General features: G+C 39.7%; 1 protein-coding gene across 4 annotated transcripts in view; it reads left to right on the top strand.

The window, feature by feature from the left end:
- The window catches only part of FAAH2 (fatty acid amide hydrolase 2), a 242,356-nt gene that overhangs the window by 45,386 nt on the left and 171,794 nt on the right, over window positions 1-25,176 (top strand). For 2 of the 4 annotated variants that reach the window (XM_033201023.1, XM_033201022.1), the window contains exons 4-5: window positions 5,711-5,920; window positions 20,376-20,495. In XM_033201023.1, the coding sequence (XP_033056914.1) occupies window positions 5,711-5,920; window positions 20,376-20,495 (330 nt within the window). The remainder of the gene's footprint in view (window positions 1-5,710; window positions 5,921-20,375; window positions 20,496-25,176) is intronic. The other 2 variants (XM_033201025.1, XM_033201024.1) reach the window with 1 other exon arrangement.

The raw sequence follows: 25,176 nt of genomic DNA, 5'->3' as shown, positions 1-25,176 counted from the left end.
CAAAAAGCTCATCTACCACAATCAAGTCAGCTTCATCCCTGGGATGCAAGGCTGATTCATCATACACAATTCAATAAATGTAATCCATCACTTAAACCGAACCAATGACAAAAACCACATGATTATCTCAATAGATGCAGAAAAGGCCTTCAATAAAATTCAACACCCTTTCATGCTAAAAACTCTGAATAAAGTAGGTGTTAATGGAACATATCTCAAAATAATAAGAGCTATTTATGACAAACTCAGAGCCAATATCATACTGAATGGGCAAAAGCTGGAAGCATTCCCTTGGAAAACCGGCACAAAGAAAAGGATGCCCTCTCTCATGACTCCTATTCAACATAGTGTTGGAAGTTCTGGCCAGGGCAATCAGGCAAGAGAAAGAAATAAAGGGTATTCAATTAGGAAAAGAGGAAGTCAAATTGTCTCTGTTTGTAGATAACATGATTGTATTCTTAGAAAACCCCATTGTCTCAGCCCAAAATCTCCTTAAGCTGATAAGCAACTTCAGCAAAGTCTCAGGATACAAAATCAATATGCAAAAATCACAAGCATTCTTATACACCAATAATAGACAAAAAGAGAGCCAAATCATGAGTGAACTCCCGTTCACAATTGCTACAAAGAGAATAAAATACGTAGGAATACAGCTTACAAGGGATGTGAAGGACCTCTTCAAGGAAAAGTAGAAACCACTGCTCAAGGAAATAAGAGAGGACACAAACAAATGGAAAAACATTTCATGCTCATGGATAGAAAGAATCAATATTGTGAAAATGGCCATAATGCCCAAGTAATTTATAGATTCAATGCTATCCCCAATGAGCTACCATTGACTTTCTTCACAGAATTGGGAAAAACTACTTTAAATTCCATATGGAACCAAAAAAAACCTTCGATACCCAAGACAATCCTAAGCAAAATGACCAAAGCTGGAGTCATCACATTACCTGGCTGCAAAGTATACTATAAGCCTACAGTAACCAAAATAGCATGGTACTGGAACCAAAACAGATATATAGACCAATGGAACAGAACAGAGGCCTCAGAAATAATGCCCCACGTCTACAGCAATCTGATCTTTGACAAACCTGGCAAAAACAAGCAATGGGGAAAGGATTCCCTATTTAATAAATGGTGCTGGGAGAAATGGCTAACCATATGCAGAAAACTGAAACTGGACCCCTTTCTTACACCTTATACAAAAATTAACTCAAGATGCATTAAAGACTTAAACATATGACTTAAAACCATAAAAACCCTAGAAGGAAACCTAGGCAATACCATTCAGGACATAGGCATGGGCAAAGACTTCATGACTAAAACATAAAAAAAAAATGGCAACAAAAGCCAACATTGACAAATGGGATCTAATTAAACTAAAGAGCTTCTGAACAGCAAAATAAACTATCATCAGAGTGAACGGGCAACCTATAGAATGGGAGAACATTTTTGCAATCTATCCATCTGACAAAGGGCTAATATCCAGAATCTACAAGAAACTTAAACAAATTTACAAGAAAAAAACAAACATCCACATCAAGAAGTGGGTGAAGGATGTGAATAGACACTTCTCAAAAGAAGACATTTATGCGGCCAGCAAACATATGAAAAAAAGCTCATCATCCCTGGTCTTCAGAGAAATGCAAATCAAAACCACAATGAGATACCATCACATGCTAGTGAGGATGGTGATCATTAAAAAGTCAGGAAACAACAGATGCTGTAGAGGATGTAGAGAAATAAAGATGCTTTTACACTGTTGGTGTGAGTGTAAATTAGTTCAACTATTGTTGAAGACAATGTGGCGATCCCTCAAGGATCTGGAACTAGAAATACTATTTGATCCAGCAATCCCACTACTGGGTATATACCCAAAAGATTATATATCATTCTACTATAAAGCCACATGCACACATATGTTTCTTGTGGCACTGTTCATAAAAGCAGACTTGGAACCAACCCAAATGGCAATCAATGATGGACTGGATAAAGAAAATGTGGCATGTATACACCATGCAATACTATATAACCATAAAAAAGGATGAGTTCATGTCCTTTGCAGGGACATGGATGAAGCTGGAAACCATCATTCTTAGCAAACTAACACAAATCAGAAAACACTGCATGTTGTCACTCACAAGTGGAAGTTGAGTAATGAGAACACATGGACACAGGGATGGGACCATCACACACTAGGGCCTGTTGGGGGTTCGGGACCTAGGGGAAGGATAGCATTAGGAGAAATACCTAATGTAGATGACGTGTTGATGGGTGCAGCAAACCACCATTGCACATTTATACCTATAATTTTGAGCCTATGGATGTCATTGCATGTAACATGGGTGTGTTGAAGATAGCATACCAATGAGTCTCGCTTCTTTATCTGGCTTGCCACTCTGTGCCTTTTAATTGGGGCATTTAACCTGTTTACATTCAGGGTTAGTATCGATATGTGTGGATTTGTTGCTGTCATCATGTTGTTACTTGGTTATTATGCAGATCTGTTTGTGTTATTGCTTGTTAGTGTCAACAGTCTGTGTACTTGTGTGTTTTTGTAGTGTTTTGTAATTACCTATTATTTCCACATTTAGTGCTTCTTCCAGGAGCTCTTATAAGGCACATCTGGTGGCAACAAATTTTCTTAGCATTTGCTTGCCTGAAAAGGATCTTATTTCTCTTTTGTTTATGAAGCTTAGTTTGGCTGGATATGAAACTCCAGGTTGCATTTTTTGTTTTTAAAGAATATTCGATATAGGTCCCCAATCTCTTCTTCCATGTAGGATTTGTGCTGAGAGTTCTGTTGTTAGTTTATTGGGCTTCCTTTTATAAGTGACCTACCCTTTCTCTCTAGCCTTTAACATTTTTTTCTTTCATTTCAGCTGCGGAGAATCTGATGATTATGTGTCTTGGGGATGACCTTCTCATGAAGCATTTTGTGTGGGTTCTCACTATTTTCTGAATTTGAATGTTGACCTCTCTATCTAGGTTGGAGAACTTGCCCCTTGGTGGTATCCTGAAATATATTTTCTAATTTGCCTTTTTTCTCTTTTTCTTTTTCTGGAATGTCAATGAGTTCTAGATTTGGTCTCTTTATGTTATTCCATAATTCATGGAGGTTTTGTTCATTAAAAAATTCTTTTTTCTATTTAATTGTTCCACTATTTTATTTTAAAAAGCCAATCTTCACGCTTCAATATTCTTTTCTGAGCTTGGGTATTCTGCTGCTAATGCTTGTGATTTCATTATGAAATTTTTGTAGTGTGTTTTTCTGCTCTATCAGGTTGTGTTTTTTTTTTTTTTTTCTATATTGACTATTTTGTCTTTCAGCTCCCATATGTTTTTATTGTGAATTCTAGCTTCTTTAGATTGGGTTTTAATATTTTCTGGGATCTCAATGATCTTTCTTTCTATCTATATTCTGAATTTTATTTATCTCATTTCAGCCATCTCAGCCTGGTTAAGAATGCTTGCTTGAGAATTAGTGTGGTTGTTTGGAGGAAAGAAAACACTGTTTTTTTGAATTGTCAGAGTTGTTGCTATTTTTGTTGGTCTGTTGTTTCTTCAATATTTAAAGTTGTTTTTGGATGAGTTTTTTTTTTCTTTTATTCTACTTGATGACCTTGGGTGATTAATTGTGGTATAAGGTGGGTTCAGTTGCCTGGCTTCATTCCTGGAATATTTAAGGTGGCCAAGACTCAGCTCAGTACTCCTGGATTGCATGCTCTAACTCTGGGGGACCGGTATCAGGTCCCCACTTTCTTCTCTGACTTTTCAAGATTAGGAACCTTCTGGGAGGGCTGAGGTGCTCCTGGACCACTATAAGGGGCAAGGTGCTGCCAGATCACTGGTCACAATACTTCAATGGATAGTACCAGCCAAAGCACTTCATAGGGCTGTGGCAGCAGTATCTGCCCTTTTTTTTTTTTTTGAGACAGAGTCTCGCTCAATCGCCCAGGCTGGAGTGCAGTGGTACGATCTCGGCTCACTGCAAGCTCCGCCTCTCAGATTCATGCCATTCTCCTGCCTCAGCCTCCCGAGTGACTGGGACTACAGGCACCCGCCGCCACACTTGGCTAAGTTTTTTTTTTTTTTTTGCATTTTTAGTAGAGATGGAGTTTCACCATGTTAGCCAGGATGGTCTCGATCTCCTGACCTCATGATCCGCCGACTTCGGCCTCCTAAAGTGCTGGGATTACAGGCGTGAGCCACCACGCCCGGCCTTTTCTGCCCTTATTCTTATGTGCCAGTTGCAACTCTCACTGCAGTGTGTATGGGTTTATGTTCGTCAGCTGCAGCACGGTGCTAGCAGGTGCCAGGGTGCTGACCTTTGTGAGAGCATTCGCAGCAATTGCCAATATTGACAGCATTGCCTTTTGTGGACCAGTGGCTGGCCGTCATGCAGGTGTTTGCAGTAGGTCGTTGCATTGACAGCACGACTAGGGGGCATAGGGCTTCCCGGCAGCAACTGTGCATACATTCACACTGGTGGCAGTGTTATCATGGGGTTAAGGTGCTCTGGTTGGCACAGATCTGTGTGGGCCCTCTATGCATGTTCCTGCAGATGGCGGTGGCTACTCAGGGTGCGGGTGGGTCCATTTTTTCTATGCTTAGTTTCTGCTGGCAGCTGTTTCAGTACAGGAAGGGGGTACTGGTGGGGTCAGTGCTGGCATGCCTTCTGCTTGCCAATGATCTGACAACAATGGTGGTGCAGTGGGGGGAAGAGGTAGGGTGCACTCATGCCAGGAGTAGTGGCATGGAAGGGTGCACACAATTATGTGTGCTGGTAGAGAAGGGAAGACAAGATCCACCCCCCGCCCCCACACACACACGAGTACCAGTAAACCAATGTTGGAGGTCATCATGGGCGAGTGCATGTAGGCAAAGTGGCACGGGGAGGCTGCCGTAGTGGGAGGATATGGGCTAGCTGAGCTTGTCCTCTGGGGCAGCTCTGTTCCAGGACTTTGCAGGTCAGGTGCTGTCCACCAGCACAGGAACTGTGATGCAGGACCCCAGGAGGTACTTAGGGGCTGCACTGCAAGCAGGCATGGCCATACTGGGGCCCTGGGAGAAGCCAGCAGAATGAAGGGTGCTCAGATTGGACTGGCCCTGTCTCATGGGCAAAACCACCCTGCAAAGTTCAGGTCTGACAGTTCCCCTAGGGCTTAAGTCTCCTGTGGGAGGCAGTCGAGCCTAGGGGCATGAGCAACCCTGTTGTGCTCCTCCAGATGTTCTGGCATCAAGTCTTCCAGCTCTGCTCCAGCTTGAATTCTGCCCCTACCACTTCTCTGAGCACCTCTCCCTGCTAATCCAAGTGTCCGTGGTGGTCAAGGGTATTTTTCCTGCTATGATTCTAGAGGCCCATGTTGAAAGTGGGTTGCTCCTTGACTGTTCAACTCACCTTTTCCCCAGGTGTTGCTGGGAGCCAGGAGCAAGTCCCAGTGAACAGTAGCCCTGTGCAGGGTTCCCAACTTCCTCCCCATTCAGCCCAGCATCTGTGTCTTCCCTCCATCCACCCTCAATGCCTTCTCTCTGAAGATCTGCTAGGATTGTGTCTTCCCAATGCCCCAACCAGTCTTCCCAATGCCCCAATCCTTTGTGGGAGATGTTCCTTCTGGCTACATCTAGTTGGCCATCTTGCCCTCAGGAGAAAACAATTATTTTTTATTTAATAATTTTTAAACATTATTTTCTGTGGCTCTTTTAGGAATGCCCAATTCTTCTGGACTCATGAACCGCCGTAATGCCATTTCCAAAACAGATGCCACTGTGGTGGCATTACTGAAGGAAGCTGGTGCCATTCCCCTTGGCATAACCAACTGTAGTGAGTTGTGTATGTGGTATGAATCCAGTAACAAGATCTATGGCCGATCAAACAACCCATATGATTTACAGCATATTGTAGGTGGAAGTTCTGGTGAGTTGGACATTTTAGTAGGGCATCAAGAGCTGTGTTAGCAATAATAATTATGAATTGTATTAATAAACGTGATACAGTATAGCATCTCTAACCTATAAGAATGGATGCAAAAACCCAGGATATGTGTGTGTTGATGGAGAAGAAATGGGAGTCATGTGAGAGCCTTGGTTAACTCTGATATTTTGAAGATAGATAGAGGAGAAGTAGCCAGCAAAGGGAATTGAGAACGAACTACAAGTGATGTAGATAGGACACATCATAAAGTGTATAGAGACTAGAAAAAAAGTGTATGGAGACTAGAATTGACAAGACTTTTATTAAGCCTGAATGGATGCATACGTGGGTTAGCAAAATATGATGTTTAAACTTGTGGGTGCTAAAGCTACATAGACATTTGAGACTTTTTTTACTATATGACCTTAGTCACATGAAGTAGGTGCTCATTAAGTCAGTTTCCTTTGCTTGTAAGATGGCCATATTAAAGAAATCAGACTTGTAAGGTTACTGTGATGATTAAAAATTTAAGTGTGACTTCAGATTTCTGGTCTAGCATATATGGGGTTTAGAAGTTTTTACTCCAATTCACACAATAAGAACAAAAGCTAAACAAACTAAAAATTAACAACCATTATTATATTTATCAATATGCCGAGGTAATGGGAAAACCACTCTTCCCAAAATTGAATGAAAGACAGGCAGATACAAAGAATCGAAACTTGCTAGAACAGAAGCCTAGGAGCAGAAAATTTCAGGGGAACCAGCACAGCAGTAGAAAAACCTAAACTATAATTGATCGCTTGCTGGAGGTTCATTTTGAAAAAGTTTAAGAGTCAAAATGTATGTGGTGGTTGGGTGGGGGGATCTTGGGGGCCTCACACAATTTCAAAAGTTTTACCTTCAGGAGCCCTACTGTGTTCCCAAGTGAAGATCGGAGAGAAATCTTCTCTTGCTTCTTGCACAGGGAAGGAAAAAGTAGCCCTTTTGAAATACTACTTCCAAAGCCTACTGTTTTTCTAACAAGGAATTTCCTCAGAGAAACTTTTTTTATCAGAAGCTAACTTAGTAACGTTTTACAAGAAACTAATGGACTTGACCTAGGGGAAAGAAAATATCCAACTCCAGTCCTCTCTAGGTTTCCTGTCCTACTGAAGGAGTCAAAGCAGAATAAAATTGGGAAGCACGTGTTAGGGTCACAGAGCAGGGGCACATGCTAACTAAATGACTGAGACCTAATCGTATGATTATAAAATACTTCCTCTCCTTGCCTCCACACACCTTATCACTACACCAATAGGGATTTTCTATAATGGGGGTTCTATATAAACCAGAAGAACTGTATACATCATAGGTGTTAAGAAGTTCTAGGGAAACTCAAAGACAACAGAGGAGGTGGAAACAATGGCACCAGTTGAAAATTTTACACCTGATACCTATGGCTATAGCAGACAGTAAACACAGACTAACCCCTAGCCAGGGAAACATAAAACCTCACATTAGGCCGGGCACGGTGGCTCAAGCCTGTAATCCCAGCACTTTGGGAGGCCGAGACGGGCGGATCACGAGGTCAGGAGATTGAGACCATCCTGGCTAACACGGTGAAACCCCGTCTCTACTAAAAATACAAAAACTAGCCGGGCGAGGTGGCGGTGCCTGTAGTCCCAGCTACTCGGGAGGCTGAGGCAGGAGAATGGCATAAACCCAGGTGGCGGAGCTTGCAGTGAGCTGAGATCCGGCCACTGCACTCAAGCCCGGGCGACAGAGCGAGACTCCGCCTCAAAAAAAAAAAAAAAAAAAAAAAACCTCACATTAAAGGCCAAATACCCCAAGTTCTTTTATCTCAGTACATCATGTTTGGCTTTCAACAAAACAATTATAAGGCATACTAAAAGACAAAATCACAGTTTGAAAAGACAAAGCAAGCATCAAGATTAGCAATATGGCAGAGATACTGAGATTATCAGACTGAGAACTGAAACCATTTGTGATTAATATGTTAAGGGCCATAATGGAAAAAAATGGTCAACATGCAAGCACAGATCTGTAATGTAGGAAGACACATGGGAACTTCAAGAATCAAAAGCAAATGCTAGAAATAAAAAAATTATTACAGAAATGAAGAACATCTTTGATGGGCTCATCAATATGTTGTATACAAAATAGGAAACCTTCAGTGATATGGAAGATCTGTCAACAAGAACTTCCAAAACTGAAAGTAAGAGGAAGAAAAAGAATGAAAAAGACAGAACAGACTATCTAATAACTGTGTGATTACAAATGCATATAATACACATATATAATTGGAACACTGGGAAGAGAAGAAAGAGATTTTAAGAAACAACAATAAATATTTGAAAAAAACTACACCTAGCATACTGTTTCATCTTTAGGAGATAAAAGAGAAAGAAAAAAATATTTAAAGAAGAAGGAAAAACATACCTTATCTATACAGGAGCAAAGATAGAATTATATTGGTATTTTCTTCAGAAACCATGCAAACAATAAGAGATGGGCATCCAGTTTGAGAGGCCAAGGCAGGTGGATCACTTGAGGTTAGGAGCTCGATACCAGCTTGGCCAACATGTTGAATCCCCATCTCTACTAAAAATACAAAAATTAGCCAGGCGTGGCAGCAGGCTCCTGTAATACCAGCTACTCGGGAGGCTGGGGCAGGAGAATTGCTTGAACTCGGGAGGTGGAGGTTGCAGTGAGCCGAGATCATGCCACTGCACGCCAGCCTGGGTGACAGAAGGAGATTCCATCACACACACACACACCACACACACACACACACGGGAGTCAAATATTAAACCATTAAAAGAACCATCCACTTAAAATTCTGTCTAGCAGATCTATTCTTCAGAAATGAAAAAGAAATAAAGATGCTCTGATACAAAGAAATATTGACAGAATTTATTGCCAGTAGAGCAATAGAGCAAGAATGTTAAAAGATGTTCTTCAGAGAGAGGAAAAAAAAAGAATACAGGCCAAGAACCTGAATTCATTAAAAAAAAAAAAGAAAAGAAAAGAAAATTATTAGAGAAAGATTGAACAAAGGTAAAATAAAGTATTTTTAAATTATTGATTGATCTAACATGTAATTGTTCAAAATAATAATGTCAAAAATGTATTGGGTATGGCTGGGCGCGATGGCTCAAGCCTGTAATCCCAGCACTTTGGGAGGCCAAGACGGGCGGATCACGAGGTGAGGAGATCGAGACCATCCTGGCTAACACGGTGAAACCCCCTCTCTACTAAAAAAATACAAAAAACTAGCCGGGCGAGGTGGCGGGCACCTGTAGTCCCAGCTACTCGAGAGGCTGAGGCAGGAGAATGGCGTAAACCCAGGAGGCGGAGCTTGCAGTGAGCTGAGATCCGGCCACTGCACTCCAGCCTGTGTGGCAGAGCGAGACTCCGTCTCAAAAAAAAAAAAAAAAAAAGTATTGGTGATTATAGCTTGTGTATGAGTGAAATGAATGACAACAATGTTTTATGGAATGGGATAAAGGAATTGGGAATGTTCCTTTATAAGATAACTACACTACTTGGGAGGTGGCAGAGTATCATTTGAAGGAGACTTGAGTTAGTTCTAAATGTATATTGCAAACTCAAGGGCAAATATTAAAGTAAATAAAGTATACTTTAAGTGGCAAGAGAGGAGAATAAATGGAAACATACAATTTAGTCAGTTAAAATCAGAGACTTAGCCTCCCACACAGTAATAGTGGGAGAACTTAACACCCCACTGAAAATATTAGATAGACATTGAGACAGAAAATTAACAAAGATAATCAAGACCTGAACTTAGCTCTGGATCAAGTGGACCTGATAGATATCTACAGAACTCTCCACCCCCAAACAATAGAAAACACATTTTTTTCATCATCACATAGCACTTACTCTAAAATTTATCACATAATTTGAAGTAAAACATTCCTCATTAAATGCAAAAGAACTTAAATCATAACAGTCTCTCAGATTACAGCACAATCAAATTAGAATTCAAGATTAAGAAATTCACCCCAAACCAAACCACACAACTACGTGGAAATCGAACAACCTGCTCCGGAATGACTTCTGGGTAAATAATGAAATTAACAAAGAAATCAAGAAGTTCTTTGAAACTAATGAGAACAATTTCTGATGGGGTTCGACTACAAAGACACATGCACACGTATGTTTATTGCGGCACTATTCACAATAGCAAAGACTTGGAATCAACCCAAATGTCCATCTGTGACAGACTGGATTAAGAAAATGTGGCACATATACACCATGGAATACTAGGCAGCCATCAAAAAGGATGAGTTTGCATCCTTTGTAGGGACATGGATGCAGCTGGAAACCATCATTCTTAGCAAACTATCACAAGAAGAGAAAACCAAACACCGCATGTTCTCACTCATAGGTGGGAACTGAACAATGAGATCACTTGGACTCGGGAAGGGGAACATCACACACTGGGGCCTATCATGGGGAGGGGGGAGGAGGGAGGGATTGCCTTGGGGAGTTATACATGATATAAACGTTATGCACATGTACCCTAGAACTTAAAGTATAATAAAAAAATAAAAAAAAAATAAAAAAAAATAAAATAAAAAAAAAAATAAAATGTCAACATTTAAAATTCACTGGAAATTACACCTTTGCAATGATTTAAACTTGTGGCCAGCAATATATTAAATATCAATTTAAGAATGTGAAAAAAAAAAAAAAGAAAACTAATGAGAACAAAGACACAGCATATCCAAATCTGTGCACAGCTAAAGCACTGATGAGAGAGAAATTATAGCACTAAATCCCCACATCAAAAAGCTAGAAAGGTCAAAACTGACAACCTAACATCACAAGTAAAAGAAGTAGAGAAGCGGGGGCGGAGCAAGATGGCCGAATAGGAACAGCTCCAGTCTCCAACTCCCAGCGTGAGTGACACAGAAGACCGGTAATTTCTGCATTTTCAACTGAGGTACTGGGGTCATCTCACTAGGGAGTGCCGGACAATCGGTGCTGGTCAGCTGCTGCAGCCTGACGAGCGAGAGCTGAAGCAGGGCGAGGCATGCCTCACCTGGAAGCGCAAGGGGGAAGGAAATCCGTTTTCCTAGCCAGGGGAACTGAGACACACAACACCTGGAAAATCGGGTAACTCCCACCCCAATACTGCGCTTTAAGGAAACAGGCACACGAGGAGAACATATGCCACACCTGGCCGGGAGGGTCCCACGCCCACGGAGCCTCCCTCACTGCTAACTCAGCAGTCTGCGGCGATCTAGCCACAAGGCAGCAGCGAGGCTGGGGGAGGGGTACCCACGATTGCTGAGGCTTAAGTAGGTAAACAAAGCCGCTGGGAAGCTCGAACTTGGTGGAGCTCACAGCAGCTCAAGGAAGCCTGCCTGTCTCTGTAGACTCCACCTCTGGGGACAGCCCACAGCTGAAGTCCAATAGGGGAAGCAGCGGGGGCCGGTGCAGACGCGAATGACTCTGTCTGACAGCTTTGGGGAGAGCCGTGGATCTCCCAACGCGGAGGTTGAGATCCGAGAACGGACAGACTGCCTGCTCAGGTGGGTCCCTGACCCCTGAGTAGCCTAGCTGGGAGACATCCCCCACTAGGGGCAGTCTGACACCCCACACCTCACAGGGTGGAGTCACCCCTGAGAGGAAACTTCCAAAGGAAGAATCAGACAGGTACACTCGCTGTTCAGCAATATTCTATCGTCAGCAACCTCTGCTGCTGCTACCCAGGCAAACAGGGTCTGGAGTGGACCTCAAGCAGTCTCCAACAGACCAACAGACAGTCCTTCTGACTGTCAGATGGAAAACTATCAAACAGGAAGGACACCTATACCAAAACCCCATCAGTACGTCACCATCATCAAAGACCAGAGACAAATAAAACCACAAAGAGGGGGAAGAAACAAGGAAGAAAAGCTGGAAATTCAAAAAATAAGAGCGCATCTCCCCCTGCAAAGGAGCGCAGCCCATCGCCAGCAACGGATCAAAGCTGGTCAGAGAATGACTTTGACGAGATGAGAGAAGAAGGCTTCAGTCCATCAAACTTCTCAGAGCTAAAGGAGGAATTACGTACCCAGCGCAAAGAAACTAAAAATCTTGAAAAAAAAGTGGAAGAATTGACAGCTACACTAATTAATGCAGAGAAGATCATAAACGAAATGACAGAGATGAAAACCATGACACGAGAAATATGTGACAAATGCACAAGCTTCAGTAACAGACTCGATCAACTGGAAGAAAGAACATCAACGATTGAGGATCAAATGAATGAAATGAAGCGAGAAGAGAAAGCAAAAGAAAAAAGAAGAAAAAGAAATGAACAAAGCCTGCAAGAAGTATGGGATTATGTAATAAGACCAAATCTACGTCTGATTGGGGTGCCTGAAAGTGAGGGGGAAAATGGAACCAAGTTGGAAAACACTCTTCAGGATATCATCCAGGAGAACTTCCCCAACCTAGGGGCAGGCCAACATTCAAATTCAGGAAATACAGAGAACGCCACAAAGATACTCCTCCAGAAGAGCACTCCAAGACACATAATTGCCAGATTCACCAAAGTGGAAATGAAGGAAAAACTCTTAAGGGCAGCAGAGAGAAAGGTCGGGTTACCCACAAAGGGAAGCCCATCAGACTAACAGCAGATCTCTCGGCAGAAACTCTACAAGCCAGAAGAGAGTGGGGGCCAATATTCAACGTTCTTAAAGAAAAGAATTTTCAACCCAGAATTTCATATCCAGCCAAACTAAGTTTCATCAGTGAAGGAGAAATAAAATCCTTTACAGATAAGCAAATGCTTAGAGATTTTGTCACCACCAGGCCTGCCTTACAAGAGACCCTGAAGGAAGCCTTAAACATGGAAGGAACAACCGGTACCAGCCATTGCAAAAACATGCCAAAATGTAAAGACCATCGAGGCTAGGAAGAAACTGCATCAACTAATGAGCAAAAAACCAGTTAATATCATAATGACAGGATCAAGTTCATACATAACAATATTAACCTTAAATGTCAATGGACTAAATGCTCCAATAAAAGACACAGACTGGCAAACTGGATAAAGAGTCAAGACCCATCAGTCTGCTGTATTCAGGAGACCCATCTCACATGCAGAGACATACATAGGCTCAAAATAAAGGGATGGAGGAAGATCTACCAAGCAAATGGAGAACAAAAAAAAGCAGGGTGCAATCCTAGTCTCTGATAAAACAGACTTTAAACCATCAAAGATCAAAAGAGACAAAGAAGGCTTACATAATGGTAAAGGGATCAATTCAACAGGAAGAGCTAACTCTCCTAAATATATATGCACCCAATACAGGAGCACCCAGATTCATCAAGCAAGTCCTTAGAGACCTACAAAGAGACTTAGACTCCCATACAATAATAATGGGAGACTTCAACACTCCACTGTCAACATTAGACAGATGAACGAGACAGAAAGTTAACAAGGATATCCAGGAATTGAACTCATCTCTGCACCAAGCGGACCTAATAGACATCTATAGAACTCTCCACCCCAAATCAACAGATATACATTCTTCTCAGCACCACATCGCACTTATTCCAAAATTGACCACATAATTGGAAGTAAAGCACTCCTCAGCAAATGTCAAAGAACAGAAATTATAACAAGCTGTCTCTCAGACCACAGTGCAATCAAACTACAACTCAGGACTAAGAAACTCAATCAAAACCACTCAACTACATGGAAACTGAACAACCTGCTCCTGAATGACTACTGGGTACATAACGAAATGAAAGCAGAAATAAAGATGTTCTTTGAAACCAATGAGAACAAAGATACAACATACCAGAATCTCTGGGACACATTAAAGCAGTGTGTAGAGGAAAATTTATAGCACTAAATGCCCATAAGAGAAAGCAGGAGAGATCTAAAATGACACTCTAACATCACAATTAAAAGAACTAGAGAGGCAAGAGCAAACACATTCAAAAGCTAGCAGAAGGCAAGAAATAACTAAGATCAGAGCAGAACTGAAGGAGATAGAGACACAAAAAACCCTCCAAAAAATCAATGAATCCAGGAGTTGGTTTTTTGAAAAGATCAACAAAATTGACAGACCGCTAGCAAGACTAATAAAGAAGAAAAGGGAGAGGAATCAAATAGATGCAATAAAAATTGACAAAGGGGATATCACCGCTGACCCCACAGAAATACAAACAACCATCAGAGAATACTATAAATGCCTCTACGCAAATCAACTAGAAAATCTAGAAGAAATGTATAATTTCCTGGACACTTACACTCTCCCAAGACTGAACCAGGAAGAAGTTGAATCCCTGAATAGACCAATAACAGGCTCTGAAATTGAGGCAACAATTAATAGCCTACCCACGAAAAAAAGTCCAGGACCAGATGGATTCACAGCTGAATTCTACCAGAGGTACAAGGAGGAGCTGGTACCATTCCTTCTGAAACTATTCCAATCAATAGAAAAAGAGGGAATCCTCCCTAACTCATTTTATGAGGCCAACATCATCCTGATACCAAAGCCTGGCAGAGACACAACAAAAAAGAGAATTTTAGACCAATATCCCTGATGAACATCGATGCAAAAATCCTCAATAAGTACTGGCAAACAGGATTCAGCAGCACATCAAAAAGCTTATCCACCATGATCAAGTGGGCTTCATCCCTGGGATGCAAGGCTGGTTCAACATTCGCAAATCAATAAACGTAATCCAGCATATAAACAGAACCAAAGACAAGAACCACATGATTATCTCAATAGATGCAGAAAAGGCTTTTGACAAAATTCAACAGCCCTTTATGCTAAAAACACTCAATAATTCGGTATTGATGGAACGTACCTCAAAATAATAAGAGCTATTTATGACAACCCACAGCTAATATCATACTGAATGGGAAAAACTGGAAAAATTCCCTTTGAAAACTGGCACAAGACAGGGATGCCCTCTCTCACCACTCCTATTCAACATAGTGTTGGAAGTTCTGGCTAGGGCAATCAGGCAAGAGAAAGAAATCAAGGGTATCCAGTTAGGAAAAGAAGAAGTCAAAATTCCCTGTTTGCAGATGACATGATTGTATATTTAGAAAACCCCATTGTCTCAGCCCAAAATCTCCTTATGCTGATAAGCAACTTCAGCAAAGTCTCAGGATACAAAATTAATGTGCAAAAATCACAAGCATTCTTATACATCAGTAACAGACAAGCAGAGAGCCAAATCAGGAATGAACTTCCATTCACAATTGCTTCAAAGAGAATAAAATACCTAGGAATCCAGCTTACAAGAGATGCAAAGGACCTGCTCAAGGAGAACTACAAACCACTGCTCAGTGAAATCAAAGAGGACACAAACAAAAGGAAGAACATACCATGCTCATGGATTGGAAGAATCAATATCGTGAAAATGGCCATACTGCCCAAGGCTATTTATAGATTCAATGCCATCCCCATCAAGCTACCAATGACTTTCTTCACAGAATTGGAAAAAAACTGCTTTAAAGTTCATATGGAACCAAAAAAGAGCCCGCATTGCCAAGACAATTCTAAGTCAAAAGGACAAAGCTGGAGGCCTCATCGCTACCTGACTTCAAACTATACTACAAGGCTACAGTAACCAAAACAGCATGGTACTGGTACCACAACAGAGATATAGACCAATGGAACAGAACAGAGTCCTCAGAAATAATACCACACATCTACAGCCATCAGATCTTTGACAAACCTGAGAGAAAAAGAAATGGGGAAAGGTTTCCCTATTTAATAATGGTGCTGGGAAAATTGGCTAGCCATAAGTAGAAAGCTGAAACTGGATCCTTTCCTTACCCCTTATACGAAGATTAATTCAAGATGGATTAGAACTTAAATGTTAGACCTAATACCATAAAAACCCTAGAAGAAAATCTAGGTAGTACCATTCAGGACATAGGCATGGGCAAGGTCTTCATGTCTAAAACACCAAAAGCAACGGCAGCAAAAGCCAAAATTGACAAATGGGATCTAATTAAACTAAAGAGCTTTGCACAGCAAAAGAAACTACCATCAGAGTGAACAGGCAACCTACAGAATGGGAGAAAATTTTTGCAAACTACTCATCTGACAAAGGGCTAATATCCAGAATCTACAAAGAGCTCAAACAAATATACAAGAAAAAAACAAACAACCCATCAAAAAGTGGGGCACAGGATAGGAACAGACATTTCTCAAAAGAAGACATCCATACAGCCAACAGACACATGAAAAAATGCTCATCATCACTCGCCATCAGAGAAATGCAAATCAAAACCACAATGAGATACCATCTCACACCAGTTAGAATGGCAATCATTAAGAAGTCAGGAAACAACAGGTGTTGAAGAGGATGTGGAGAAATAGGAACACTTTTACACTGTTGGTGGGATTGTAAACTAGTTCAACCATTATGGAAAACATTATGGTGATTCCTCAAGGATCTAGATCTAGATGTACCATATGACCTAGCCATCCCACTACTGGGTATATACCCAAAGGATTATAAATACTCTACTACAAAGACACATGCACACGTATGTTTATTGCGGCACTATTCACAATAGCAAAGACTTGGAATCAACCCAATGTCCATCTGTGACAGACTGGATTAAGAAAATGGGGCACATATACACCATGGAATACTATGCAGCCATCAAAAAGGATGAGTTTGCGTCCTTTGTAGGGACATGGATGCAGCGGAAACCATCATTCTTAGCAAACTATCATAAGAAGAGAAAACCAAACACCGCATGTTCTCACTCATAGGTGGGAACTGAACAATGAGATCACTTGGACTCGGGAAGGGGAACATCACACACTGGGGCCTATCATGGGGAGGGGGGAGGTGGGAGGGATTGCATTGGGGAGTTATACATGATATAAATGAGAATTGATGGGTGCTGACGAGTTGATGGGTGCAGCACACCAACATGGCATAGTATACATATATAACAAACCTGCACATTATGCACATGTACCCTAGAACTTAAAGTATAATAATAAAAAAAAACAAAGAAGTAGAGAAGCAAGAGCAAACAAATCCCCAATGCTAGGAGAAGACAAGAACATAACCAAGATTAGAGCAGAACTGAAGGAGATAGATACAAAAAATCCTTCAAAATCCATGAATCCGAAGCTGTTCTTTTGAAAAAATAAAAAATAAAATAAAAAGACCACTAGCTAGACTAATAAGAAGAAAAGAGAGAAGAATTAAATAGACAAAATCAGAATGATAAGGGTTATTACCACTGACCCCACAGAAATACAAGCAACTGTCAGAGATCACTATATACACCTGTATGGACAAAACTAGAAAATTTAGAAGAAATGGAAAAAAATTCCTGGATGCATACACCTTCCCAAGACTGAACCAAGAAACAATTGAATCTCTAAATAGAACAATAGTGAGTTATAAAATTGAGTCAGTAATAAATAGCCTACCACCACCACCATCACCAACAACAACAAAAGCCCAGGACCAGATGGATTTACAGCTGAATTCTACCACAGGTACAAAGAGGACCTGGTACCATTTCTACTGAAATTGTTCCAAAAAATTGAAAACGAGGGACTTTTCTTCTAACTCATTCTATGAGGCCAGCATCATCCTGATAAGAAAACCTGGCAGAGAAACAATAAAAATAGAAAACTTTAGGCCAACATTCTTGATGAACATCCATGCAAAAACACTCAATGAAATACTGGCAAACAGAATTTAGCAGCATATCAAATAGCTTATACACCATGAACAAGTTGGTTTCATCCCTGCAATGCAAGTTTGGCTCAACATATGCAAATCGATAAATGTCATTTGTTGCACAAACAGAACTAAATTTAAAAAACATGATTATTTCAATAGATGCAGAAAAGGCCTTCACTAAAATTTGGCATCCCTTTATATTAAAAGCTTTTAATGAACTAGGTATGAAGGAACATACTTCAAAATAATAAGATCTATATACGACAAACTCACAGCAATATCACACCGAATGGGCAAAAGCTGGAAGCATTCTCCTTGAAAACAGGCACAAGACAAGGATGCCCTCTCACCACTCCTATACAACATAGTATTGGTTGTTCGGCTGGGCCATTAGGCAAGAAAAAGAAATAAAGCATATTCAAATAGGAAGAGAGGAAGTCAAACTACCTTTGCTTGCAGATTACATGATAATATATCTAGAAAACCCCATCATCTCAGCCCAAAAGCTTCTTAAACTGATAAGCAACTTCAACAAAGTCTCAGGATACAAAATCAATGTGCAAAAATTGCTAGCTTTTCTATTCACCAATAACAGGCAAGTTGAGACAAATCATGAATGAACTCCAAATCACAATTGCTGCAAAAGAATATGATACCTAAGAATACAGCTAACAAGGAAAGTGAAGGACTTCTTCAAGGAAAGCTACAAACTACTCAAAGAAATCAGATAGGACACAAACAAATGGAAAAAAAATCCATGCGCATGGATAGGAAGAATCATTATCGTGAAAATGACCATACTGCCTGAAGTAATTTATAGAAATTACAAGGGTTTTGAAGGTTTTGAACGTTTCAGATGAAAACACCAAAAGCAACTGCAACAAAAGCAAAAATTGACAAGTGGAATCTACTTAACTAACAAGCCTCTGCACAGCAAAAGAAACTATCATCAGAGTGAACAGACAACGTACAGAATGGGAGATAATTTTTGCAATCTATCCATCTGACAAAGGTCTAATATCCAGTATACAAGGAACTTAAACATATTTACAAGAAAAAAAAACATTAAAAAGTGGGCAAAGGACATGACCAGAGACGTCTCAAAAGAAAAACATTCATGCAGTCAACAAACATATTAAAAATAGTTCAACATCAGTGATCATTAGAGAAATACACATCAAAACCACAATGAGATACCATCTCACGCCAGTCAGAATGGCAATTATTAAAAAGTCAAGGAACAACAGATGCTAGCTAGCTTGCAGAGAAAAAGGAATGCTTTCACACAGTGGTAGAATGTAAATTAGTTCATCCTTTGTGGAAGACGTGTAGCAACTCCTCAAAAATCTAGCAGAAATACCATTTGACACAGCAATCCCATTACTGGTTGCATTAGTCAATGTTCTCTAGAGGGACAGAATAGGATAGATTTATACATGAAGGGGAGTTTATTAAAGAGTATTGGCTCACAGGATCACAAGGTGAACTCCCACAATAGGCCATCTGTAAGCTGAGGAGCAAGGAAGCCAATCTCAGTCCCAAAACCTCAAAAGTAGGAAAGCTGACAATGCAGCCTTCAATCTGTGGCCAAAGGCCCAAGAGTCCCTGGCAAACCACTTGTGTGAGTCCAAGCATCCAAAGCTGAAGAACTTGGAGTCTGATGTTTGAGGACAGGAAGCATGCAGCATGGAAAAGATGAATGTTGGAAGACACAGCAACTCTGCTCTTTCCAATTTCTACCTGCTTTATTCTAGTCATGCTGATTAGATGGTGCCTGTTGTGATTGGGGGTGGGCCTGCCTCTCCCAGTCCACTGACTCAAATGCTAATCTCTTTTGCAACACTCTCACAGACACACCCAGGAATAATACTTTGCATTTTTCGATTCAATCAAGTTGCCACTCAGTATTAACCATCAAACTGGGTATATACCCAAAGGAATATAAAGCATTTTATTATAAAGATACATGCACACATATGTTCATTGCAGCACTATTCACAATAGCAAAGACATAGAATCAACCCAAATGCCCATCAATGATAGGTTGAATAAATAAAATGTGGTACATATATACCATAGAATGCTGTTCAGCCATGAAAAGGAACAATATCATGTCCTTTGCAGGGACATGCATGGAGCTGGAAGCCATTATTCTCAGTAAACGAATGCAGGGATAGAAAACCAAACACAGCATGTTCTCACTTATAAGTGGGAGCTGAATGATTAGAACACACAGACACATGGTAGGGAACAACACACAATTGGGCCTGTTGGGGGATGTTGGGGGAAAGGAAAGCATCAAGAATAATAATTAATGGGTGCTGGGCTTAATACCTAGGTGATGTGTTGATCTGTGGTGCCAACCACCATGGCACACATATACCTATGTAGCAAACCTGTACATCCTGCACATGAACCCCAGAACTTAAAAGTTGATGGGAAAAAAAATAAGAGCTCTTTTCTATATGGGAGAATTAAGAAAAAACAGAACACAAACACAGACCTAGGGGAGAAATATCCTCAGGGAAGACCTTATCAGTAATTACTTTAAAATGTAGATGGTTTAATATACTCAAATAACATAGATGACTAGAATAGATTAAAATTATGATCTAAATATATGCTGTGAGGAAAAGACTCACTTTGGATCTATAGACACAAAAGGTTGAAAGTGAAAAGATGGAAAAAGATATTCTATGCAAATAATATATTAGATTATTTATTTGCAAGTATTTTGTGTTTCCTTTAGGTGGTGAGGGCTGCACACTGGCAGCTGCCTGCTCAGTGATTGGTGTGGGCTCTGATATTGGTGGTAGCATTCGAATGCCTGCTTTCTTCAATGGTATATTTGGACACAAGCCTTCTCCAGGTAATGTTAATATGATTGGAGGGGGGGTTCTACTTTTATAATTCAGAGCAATTCAGAAATTTTGTTCCTAGCAGGATTATCTTGCTTATCAGGGTGATTATTATATATTTCTCAATATTCTTAAATAAAACTAGGTACTGTTTATTGAGCACCAACTCTGGGATTGGCGCACAAAATTGTGCAAGCATCTCCTATAACTAATTTCGTTTAATACTTATAGTAGTTTTTTTTTTTCAGAAAGATATCCCCAGTTTACAAATGACAAATTCAAAGCTCAGAAAGATTAAATAAACCTGCCCCAAATTAAATAGTTAAACAAGTAAATCATAGTGCTAGGATCCAAACCTGCTTGGATTATAGGAGGCTGTTTTCTATCCACTGTACTAAAATGACTTATCAGGTAAATTTGATTTTCCCTCATTTAAAGGGTAAAACAACACAATTTCAGAAACAGTGGAAAGAAAAAGTAAAATTCTGTCACCTAGAAACTCCAGTCATTGACATTTACTGTTTTTTCAATGAATTCAAGGAGTGTTTATTTTGTATTATTTATGGTTGTAAGAATGTCAAAGCAGAGTTCCTTCATTCAAGGAACTTAAATCTTCTAGACTTACAAAAAGTGATTTAAAGGTAATATAAGGTCGTCTAATAAATAGAATTGTGGTATAGTAAGCAGAATATTTTGAAATTTAAAGTAATCATAAAAATATGCTAAGAATAAATCCTCATTTGGTCATGGTTTTTAGGAATCAGCATTATAATAATGGTCCATATACACCATGGAATACTATGTAGCCATGGAAAAGAACAAGATAATTTCCTTTGCAGGAACATAGATGGAGCTGGAGGCCATTATCCTTAGCAAACTAACACAGGAACGGAAAACCAAATGTGGCGTATTTTCACTCATAAGTGGGAGCTAAATGATGAGAACATGTGAACACATAGAGGGGAACAACAAACACTGAGGACCTTTCAGAGGACAGAGGGTGGGAGGATGGATAGGATCAGGAAAAATAACTAATGGATACTAGGCTTAATACCTGGGTGATGAAATAATTTGTAGAACAAACCCCCATGACACAAGTTTACCTATGTAACAAACCTGCACATCCTGCACATGTACCCCTAAACTTAAAAGTTAAAAAGAAAGATAAATCCTGGCTCTTCGTGACTTTAAAGAATTATGCACAAAAAGTGTATTGAAAATTGGCCTGCTAGGAGTTGACCTATTTTTTATCCCTTCCATATTTATTCTAGGTTCAGGGGGTACATATGCAGGCTTATTACATGGGTAAATTGTGTGTCCATGTGGTTTAGTGTACAAATGATTTCATCATTCAGGTAGTGAGCACAATCCCTGATAGGTAGTTTTTTGATCCTTGCTCTCCTCCCATCCTCCACCTTTAAGTAGGCTCTGGTTTTTGTTGTTTTCTTCTTTCTGTCCATGTGTACTCAAGGTTTAGTTCCACTTAGGAGTGAGAAGATGCAGTAGTTTGTTTTCTGTTCCTGTGTTAATTAGCTTAGGATAATGGCCTCCAACTGCATTCATATTGTTGCAAAGGAATATTTTATTCCATTTTATGGCTGCATAGTATTTCATGGTGTAAATGTACTTCATATTCTTTATTCAATCCACTCTTGATGGGAAGCTGGATTGATTCCATGTCTCTGCTATTGTGAATACTGCTGTGATAAACATATGAGTTCATGTGTCTTTTTGGTAGAACAATTAATTTTCCTTGGAGTATATATCTGGTAATGGGATTACTGGTTTAAATGGCAGTTCTAAGTTATTCAAGATATCTCCAAACTCCTTTCCAAGGGCTGAACTAATTTACATTCCTACCAACAGTATATAAGCATTCTCTTTTCTCTGCAGTCTCATCAGCATCAGTTATTTTTCAATTTTTTCAATGATTGCCATTCTGACTTGTGTGAGACGGTATCTCGTTGTGGTCTTTATATGCATTTCTCTGATGATTAGTAATATTGAGCATTTTTATAGGTTTGTTGACTGCTTGTACATCTTCTTTTGAGAAGTGCCTGTCATGTCATTTGCTCACTCTTTAATTGATTATTTACTTTTTGCTGGTTGATTTCTTTAAGTGTCTTATAGATTCTGGATATTAGACTTACATCGGATGCATGGTTTCCAAATATTTTCTCCCATTCTGTACACTGTATGTTTACTCTTTTGATAATTTCTTTTGCTATGCTGTAGCTCTTTAGCTTAATTAGGTCCCACTTGTCAAATTTTCTTTGAAATTGCTTTTGGAGACTTAGCCATAAATTCTTTGCTAATCCAGTGATGAGAAGGGTATCTCCTAGGCTTTCCTCTAGTATTTTCATAGGTGGGATCTTATGTTTAAATCTTTAATTTATATTTCATTAATTTTTGCATATGGTGAAATGTAGGGATCCAGTTATATTTTTCTGCATATGACTGGCCAGTTATCCCAGCACCAATTATTGCATAGGAAGTCCTGTTCCCCTTGCTTTTGTAAATTTTGTCTAAGATCAGATCGTTGTAGGTTTGTAGCTTTATTTCTGGGATCTCTATTCTGTTCCATCGGTCTATGTATCTGTTTTTATACCAGTTTCATGCTGTTTTGGTTACATTAGTCGTATAATACAGTTTTAAGTTGGGTAAAGTGATTTATTTGCCTTTTTTTTTCCTTAGGATCCCATTGGCTATTCGGATGTTTTATTGGTTCCATATGAGCTTTAGAATAGCTTTTTAAAAAAAATTCCATGAAAAATACCAATATTTGATAGGGATAACATTGAATATGTAAATTACTTCGGAAAGTATGGCAATTTTAATGACATTGATTCTTCCAATCCATGATAATGGAATATTTTCTGTTTATTTCATCTCTAATAATTTTTCAGCAGTATTTTGTTGTTCTTTTTGTAAAGATGTTTCACCTCTTGGTTAGTGGTATTTCTAGATATTGTAGTTTTGGTGTGGCTATTGCAAATAGGATTGCATTTTTTATTTGGCTCACAAGAATATTACTGTGGTGTAGAAATGCTACTGATTTCTGTACATGAATTTTGTATCCTGAAACTCTACTAAAGTCATTTATCAATTCCCGGAGCCTTTTGGGAGAGTCTTATTGAATCATATTGTCAGCAGAGAGAGACTGACTTTGTCTTTTTCCTATTTGAATGTCCTTTATTTCTTTCTCATGCCTAAATGCTCTGGCTGGGACTTCCAGTATTATGTTGAATAGGATTGATGAGACTGGACACCTTTGTCTTATTGCAGGTCTCAAGGGGAATTATTCTGTCTTTTGCCCATTCAATATGATGTTGGCTGTGGGTTTGTCATAATTAGCTCTTATTATTTTGATGTATGCTCTTTTGATGACTAGCCTTATAGGTTTTTTATCATGAAGGAATGTTGGATTTTACTGAAGTCTCTTTCTGAATCTATGAGATGATTATATCTTTTTTGTTTTAAATTCTGTGTATGGGTAAATCACTTTTTAAAAAATTTGCTTATTTGAATTAACATTGCATTCCAGGAGTAAAGCTTACTCAACTGTTGTGAATTAACATTTTGATGTGCTGCTGAAATAAGTTTGCTAGTATTTTGTTGAATTTTTTCTGTCTGTATTCATCAGTCCTGAATTTTGTTGTTGTTCTTGTTGTGTCTCTGCCAGATTTTGGCATCAGGATGATGCTTGATTTCTAGAATGAGTTAAGGAGCATCCTCTCCTCAATTTTTTTTTTTTGAGACGGAGTCTGGCTCTGTCGCCCAGGTTGGAGTGCAGTGGCACGAACTCGGCTCACTGCAACCTCCAGCTCTCGGGTTCACGCCATTCTCCTGCCTCAGCCTCCTGAGTAGCTGGAACAACCGGCGCCCACCACCATGCCCAGCTAATTTTTTTTTGTATTTTTAGTAGAGACGGGGTTTCACCATGTTAGCTAGGATAGTCTCCATCTCCCGACCTCGTGATCCGCCCACCTCGGCCTCCCAAAGTCCTGGGATTACAGGCGTGAGCCACCGTGCAGGGCCTCAATTTTTTTTTGGCGGGGGTGGGGGCGCAATAGTTTCAGTAGTATTGGTATCAGGTTTTCCTCTTTCTTTTCTTTCTCTTTCTTTCTTTTCTTTCTTTCTTTCTCTCTTTCTCTCTCTCTCTCTTTCTCTTCTTTTCTTTTCTTTCCTTTTTCTTTCTTTCTTTCAAGGACTCTCTCTCTCTTCTTTCTTTCTCTCTCTCTTCTTTTCTTTCTTTTCTTTTTCTTTTTCTTCCTTCCTTCCTTCCTTCCTTCCTTCCTCCTTCCTTCCTTCCTCCTTCCTTCCTTTCTTTCTTTCTTTCTTTCTTTCTTTCTTTCTTTCTTTCTTCTTTCTTGCACTTCTGATAAACTTCAGCTGTGAATCCATCTGGTCGATGGCTTTTTGCATTGGTAGGTTTTTTAAATTATTGAATTAATTCAAGCTTATTTGTCTTTTCAAGGTTTCTCTTTTTTCCCGGTTCAATCTTCAGAGTTTGTGTGTTTTAAGAAATGTATCCATTTTATCTAGATTTCTATTTGTGTCCATAGATTTTCTAATTTTGTGTCCATAGAGGTGTTTAATAACCACTGAGGATCTTTTGTATTTCTGTAGGATCAGTTGTAATTTCATCTTTGTCATTCTGATTGCATTTATTTGGAAGTATTTTTTGCTTTG

Source organism: Trachypithecus francoisi, unplaced genomic scaffold (assembly GCF_009764315.1).
Source record: "Trachypithecus francoisi isolate TF-2019V2 unplaced genomic scaffold, Tfra_2.0 Lachesis_group6, whole genome shotgun sequence".
NCBI classification, from domain to species: domain Eukaryota; kingdom Metazoa; phylum Chordata; class Mammalia; order Primates; family Cercopithecidae; genus Trachypithecus; species Trachypithecus francoisi.
The sequence above is the reverse complement of the archived record's forward strand: the minus strand, read 5'-3'. Positions and strand labels throughout refer to the sequence as shown.